This window comes from Nerophis ophidion, linkage group LG15 (genome assembly GCF_033978795.1).
Source record: "Nerophis ophidion isolate RoL-2023_Sa linkage group LG15, RoL_Noph_v1.0, whole genome shotgun sequence".
NCBI classification, from domain to species: domain Eukaryota; kingdom Metazoa; phylum Chordata; class Actinopteri; order Syngnathiformes; family Syngnathidae; genus Nerophis; species Nerophis ophidion.
Window position 1 is genome coordinate 20,161,110 of NC_084625.1, and position 6,512 is coordinate 20,167,621.

Genomic DNA, 6,512 nt, shown 5'->3' on the forward strand with positions numbered 1-6,512 from the left:
GTGCGGTCCTTTGTGGGAAAAATGTTGGGCACCCCATACTCTGCTGGATAAACACGTGATGTAGAACACCTCCGGCATGTGGCCCACAAACCAAAAAAAACCTTGCATCTGCACACTTACTTGCCGAAATATTAGGCACACCTTCAATGTCAGAATGACATCAAACACAAAACTCTTCTTTTAAAAATAATGCTGTTGGTTCATGAATATTAGGAAAAAAAACTCATGAGAACTGACTCACATTTTGATGAATTTATTTCCTATGACAACAGGACAACCACTGTGATGAGGCGTCGATCAAGGCCACATTAAAGAGTCATAGAAAATGGTAACGGGCTCGACAATCAAAGCGGGGCGGGTGTTGTTGATGTTGGGACCAACACCCAATGCAAACACACCCCCTTCCTCCCTGTTCTATTAAAAAGGGATCGTTAAAAGTCTGATTGAGCGAAGCAGGAAATGGAATCTGTTTACGCTTCCTCCACGCCCCGACAAGCTAAACGCTTCATTTGTGACATTTTGCAGATTAACGCAAGTTGCTGAGGGTGGGGCGAGGGCGAGCGGGGGGGGGACAGCACATCTCCTTTTCTTTCCAGTTGGATCCCGTTAAACACTTTCCTCTGATCTAATTCAATAAATGCCGAAAGGGAGTTTGAATAATCACATTCATGCCCGGTCTTGTCTTTGGAAGCCATATATCCTTCACACTTCTATCTTTAAAGGTGCATACAATTATCGCCTGTGTTCCAAAAACAGTCGAAAGTGCACTTCAACTTCAAATAAACCCCGATATACAATCCGCTAAATAACTGGTTTGTCTGCACACGCGTTTAAAGGGAAGCAGCATGACGGCCCTCGCCAAAATAAAGGTCAATAAATATTTAATCTTCATCAGACATCCCAGCAGTGCTCATTCACTTCGAAACACATAATCTTTGAACATAACATCACATTTTGAGGTAAAAGAAGAACAAAAAAAAACTAGAATAACTTGCTTCAGGACAGACTAAAACCAGCACCCACACATCCATTTTAATATAAAATGGCCCTTGAAGAAAAAACACCAGTAAACCCCATAAGACACAGGACACCTCGATTAGCCCCGAAAGTGTGAAGTTTTAAATCAGTGCAAATCAGTTAACATATCCTAGTTTCTTCATCACGTTCCTGCAGATGTCCTCTACCAGCTTCATGTCCCGTTCCGGCATTTTCTGCCGCCACACTGCGACGCTGGCCGGGGAAATGTTCCCCTCGTACGGGAGGTTGTACAAGTTGGTGGAGGTGGTGAACTGCAGCTGGTTGAGGGCGGCGGGTGACAGCGGCACCCCTAAGAAGGCGTGGATGCCTTCCGCCGTCTCCAGGGGGAAGTTGACCACGTCTTCGAAGCGCACTTGAAAGTAAGAGCCCTCGGGGAGGCTCTGGCTGATTCTCAGCACGGCGTCGGTGTGAGCGAGCCACAGGTGAGCCAGGATCATGACCGGGTCGCTCTCGGAATTAGCCAGCAGCCTCCTGAGGGTGTTGAACTCAGGCGCCATGGTCTGGCATCCCTCCCTGACAGCATCCTCCTTGAATATCAAGGAAAGGTGCTGAGGGATGTTTTTCAGAGAGTACAAGCTGGGTTTGCTGTTATACAGCATGAGATAAATCCACGCTCGAGGGTCCCTCACCACGTAGATGGTCTTCAGGGAAGGTCCCACGACCTCCTGAATGAAAGGCAGTTTCAGCGGCCAGCTCCCACTGCGCATGTTAAGGACAACGAGGCTGTTTGGGTACTCAACCAGGTGGCGCCTCTGCTCCCTGATGTACGCCACATCCCTGACGAGGTTGGCCTGTGCCAGCGCCGTCCACCTGGACCATTCTCCTTTCCGAGAGGACCTGTCTTTCTTGAGCAGGTTGTCCTGACTTTCCTCTCCCAGCTGAATGTTCTGCAGGTGAAGCTTGGGGTTCTGGATCAGCGAATCCAGCCAGCCGTGGATTACCTTAAAGCGCCCTTGTTCAGCCTCTGCTCGAGACCACTCGCAGTCATCCACCAGGGAATCAAACTCAAACTCTGTCTCCGGAATGTCCACAAGCTCGGTGGGAACCGTGATGTAAACAAAGTCTGAGTTGTTGTAAAAGAGGTGCTTGAGTATTTCTGACCCTGAGCCGGGTAGGGTCGTGATGAGGACGGTGGGGAGGGGGATCTGGTGCTTGTCAGGCAGCGTGACTTGTTGGTCGGCTTCGTTTTGGCTGCCCCTGCCTTTCCATTTCACCCTGCAGAGGAGCTTATCACAGCTGTTGGACACCAGGAGCAGCTGGGTGAGCCACACGATGAGCACGGCGATGAGGGTGTAGCGCATCAGCCGGCGAGGCCTGCAGCAGATGTAAAACTTTTTCTGGGTGATAAAGAAGACGCAGCCTATGCAGAGGATAACACCTGCCATAAAATTGAGTGTGAAGGCAAACTCAAAAAGCGGATAGCCACTGCTTGTTTTTTCAGGCTGCACCTGCGTGCCGAGGCCGAAACGAGTGATTTGGTATCGATCCTCCAGTTTACAGTGACCGCCGTACCCTAAATATTCCGCCCTCGCCTTAATGTTTTCATGATCTGTCGCTATGGAAACTAGCGTCTCTGTGTTGTTAATAGTTAGAGAGATAGTCACGCCGTTTTTCCTGGCATCCACAAATTTACAGTTGGACACTTCGACATGTGGTCCATGAAAGACATATGCTGCTCTGGTAATTGTGCTTTTCATTGGGTACGTCACATTAACATACTGAGTCCATCTTGTCCTATACTCAGAGGACTGTTCTGTGTCCTGTAAGTGGGTATCTGGACTGCGGCCACTGGGGTCAAACCAAAACATTTTATAGTGGGCGTCCCACACGTCCATCATTGCACCATTGTACTTGTCCATGAATCGGAAAGGGACGTATTTGAAGTCAATATCGAGGTTATGGAAGAAAGCGCTGAGCGACGTCAAGGGGGAATCGGCCTTCTTCTCCACGTGGTCGAGCACCAGCAGCGTTTGGGAATTGAGCAGCACCAGAGCTCTGTACACGCTTTTCAGTTTCATGGCGGACGAGTAGGCAGAGGCGGCTTCACCGCTCACAAACATGGTGTCCCCGTGCGAAGACGCTGTGATTACTTCGCCCCGAGTGTTGCCTACCCCTTGGGCATTCCAGCGCAGCCACTTTTCACACTCCCCCATCTGACCCTCCCATGGCATGTTACACTTACTGGTAGGAGACGGACTAAACACCAGCACATTGTTAAGAAAGGTAAACTTTGGCCCATAAAGGGCCTCTGCTACAAACACCTGGCCATTAGGAGCGAACGTAAAAGAATTCTGATCTGGGTGCTCATGACCTGGGTTGAAACTGTTCCAGCCGTTCACCCAGCTGTAGGGCTTATCGTGCACAATGTCGTACACAGCACGGCCACCCAGCTTGCCAGACTTGAAGGACACAAAGGTGTTACCCTGACCGCTGGGTAGCCCAGCTCCATAGGTAACAACGCCCCAGTTGGGAAAAATATGCATCCTGGCTTTGCCAAAGTCTTCTGGAGGTTTCGGGGTGAGGCTGGGGTCATACCAGATGAACTCTGTGTGGAGCGTGACCCAGAGATGAGATGGCGAAATTGCCAAGAGGCCGTCCTTGGCTCGGTGCTTCCGAATCTGCTGAGCCAGCCAGTTGCCCGTTCCGTTCCTCATGACGAACGCGTCCAGGAACGCCAGCTGGCTCTCAGGCCCGTAGAACCAGTGGAAGTTGGAGTCTGCGATGCCCACTGTCCGTTGAAAGCCGGGCAAGATGGTGGCGTAGTAGAACCAGAAGTGTTTCTGTAGCCAGTTGTTCTGTGTGCCGTCGATGCCGAAGTGCCGCTGCGCCAAGAAGACGTACTGTGTGATGGACTTGGCTGTGTAGCTCCCGTAGGCGACCCCCTCGTCCAGCGAGCCGTCGACGGCATGATTCAGCAGGAACATGTTTTTCTCCATTAAGTTCACAGCCACTTGTTTCCACATCATAGACTCCTGGTTGTCATGTGCGCCCACCACGATGGCCCCAATCAGGATGGATACGACATTGGTGGTCTGATGATTGTGGATATACTGTCTGCCCCACGCCCGGTACTTGGCATACTCGTGCATCTCGGCTGTCACAGACCGGATTTTCTTGAGATAAACATCTCTGCGTGTATTGTCCAAGTAGGGATAAATAAAGTCATAGGCCGTGGCGAACCCCGTGAGAGCGTGTGCTATGGGGACTTCGTCTTTGGGCGCAGTGGTCACAGTCCAGTCTGGGTACGCTTCCATCCTGTCCATGAATTTGAGGAGAAACTGCAGGGCATCAGAGTCCTCTGGTACCAGGAGGCAGTACAGAGCCACGTGGGGCAGGTTGTTTCCATAAAACTCATTCCACTTGCTTTTAAACACCGCATGGTCGACAGGAGGGAGGTAAACAGGAGTGTTGGACAACATAGTCGACACACCCGCACGGATTATTTTAAATATGTGGCTGTGGGTGGTGGAGGACCGCTTCCTCATGAGCGACACGTCCTCTTGGCTAAAATACACGATGGGGTGGGGAGACGCCGCCACCGGCGCCTGCTTGGCCACGCTGTCCCGCGACGGCTTGTTCAGCAGCAAGTCATCCAGAAAAAAGTCATTCTCCGCGGCATTGAGGAGCCCCGAAAAGGGAGCCGCCGCGGTCCAGAGTGCAATTAAAAAGAGAGCAAATGGAGTGCTCTTCACAGCCATGGTGGTGTCCAAATGTCAAGAAACTATCACATGTCCCATTGTGAGTCCAGGAAATGAGTCCTCAACTTTAGTGCACTTTCCATATGTTTGCAAATCATCACACACAAAAAAAATGTCCACTCGCCTGTAAAAGTCACAATAAATTCCTCCTGCACATGTTTTTTTTTTTGTTTGCACAAACATCATTCAGCCCAGTCCGGTCCCAAAAAGCACCACCAGCAGTCCAACAGGAGCCGCAGCATCCGTGACGCCGAACCCCGGCGAGCGACGCTCCTCCGCGGGCGACATCGCTCGCTTCCCCGGGGCTGCAGAGCACCACCGCCGGCGGCCGGGCGGCTCCCCCGATGCCCGCCTCTCAGTTTGCTCTCCTCCCGCTGCTGTTGCTGCTTCCGCGGCCGCTCGTTCGTGTGCGCCAGAAAAATGGAGGAAAGTTGTCGTCACTCCTCAAGTATTGCCTTTTTATTTTTTTTTCCACGCAGCGCGCAGGAAACACTAAATCAGCCTCCCAGATGAGGATGAAGAGGAGGAGGAGGAGGAGGAGGAGGAGGATGAATGTTCCAGATCCACGCAGCAGCAGAGGTGTGACATGGACGTGTGCTGGCGTGTACTGTACTCACACTGACACACACACACACACACACACACACACACACACACACACACACACTTGCATTTCTGACAAAATGTTCCACGCTTTGATTGTTTTCCAGACGAGTGGAAACTGTCGCACTAATAGCGTCCACCAGAGGGAGCTGTGGCTCCAACCTCCGTCCTTTGTGCGCGTCCGTGCCAGCAGTGCAGAGAGGGAATCAAACAAGTGGTATATTTGTATTTATTTATTTTTATTTTTTCACATTCCTGTCATTTTTAGAAAGCAATTCACGCTAATACGGTGACAAAACAAGAAAAACATATACCGTATTTCCTTGAATTGCCGCCGGGGCGCTAATTAATTTAAAACCTCTTCTCACTCCTGCACTTACCAAAGGCATGCGGTAAAAGTAAGCATGCGCTAATTATTTTAAAACCTCTTCTCACTCGGGCACTTACCAAAGGTATGCAGGAAAAAATTGAGTGTGATGTAAGCTTGGACCTTAAATCCTACTGAATAGCTCTTAATCCTCTTCCCTTTATGCCATGGGTGTCAAACTCTGGCCCGCGGGCCAAATGTGGCCCGCCGTGTAATTTAATTTGGCCCTTGAGGCAATATCAATTTAGCATTAGAGCTGGCCCGCCGGTGTTATACAGCGTCGGTGCCGCTGTAAAACCGCATTCACCGCTAACACTCATACTTGCCAACCCTCCTAAATTTCCCGGTAGACTCCCGAAGTTCAGTGCCCCTCCCCAAAATCAGGGGTGTCAAACCTATTTTAGATCGGGGGTGACATGGAGAAAAATCTACTCCCAAGTGGACCGGACTGGTTAAATCTCGGCAGGATAACTTAAAAATAAAGACAACTTCAGATTGTTTTCTTTGTATAAAAAATAATGCTGTTGTGGTTTTTTTACACTTACATGTTGCGGTCAATTGTATTCTATCTTTAATTGTCGTTATTTATACTTTGTGAATATATGATGTGATTATGTTCATCAGTCAACTCATTGGTGTTAATTTTCAATCTATCCATCCATCCATCTATCCATGTTCTACCGCTAATTCCCTTTGCGGTCACGGGGGTCGCTGGAGCTTATCTCAGCTACAATCGGGCGGAAGGCGTGTACACCCTGGACAAGTCGCCACCTCATCGCAGGGCCAACAAAAATAGACTCTAGCAA

The 6,512-nt window shown here is 50.0% G+C and overlaps 1 protein-coding gene across 1 annotated transcript; it reads right to left on the bottom strand.

The window, feature by feature from the left end:
- Positions 1–237: 237 nt before the first annotated feature.
- Positions 238–5,337, bottom strand: LOC133569382 (dermatan-sulfate epimerase-like protein). The gene has a single exon (XM_061921669.1). The coding sequence runs from the start codon at positions 4,734–4,736 to the stop codon at positions 1,134–1,136; it is 3,603 nt and encodes a 1,200-aa protein (XP_061777653.1). The 5' UTR covers positions 4,737–5,337; the 3' UTR covers positions 238–1,133.
- Between the last annotated feature and the right edge of the window lie 1,175 nt (positions 5,338–6,512).

Excerpts from the sequence above, each read along its gene's own strand:
- LOC133569382 (XM_061921669.1), bottom strand. The coding sequence starts at position 4,736 with ATGGCTGTGAAGAGCACTCCATTTGCTCTCTTTTTAATTGCACTCTGG.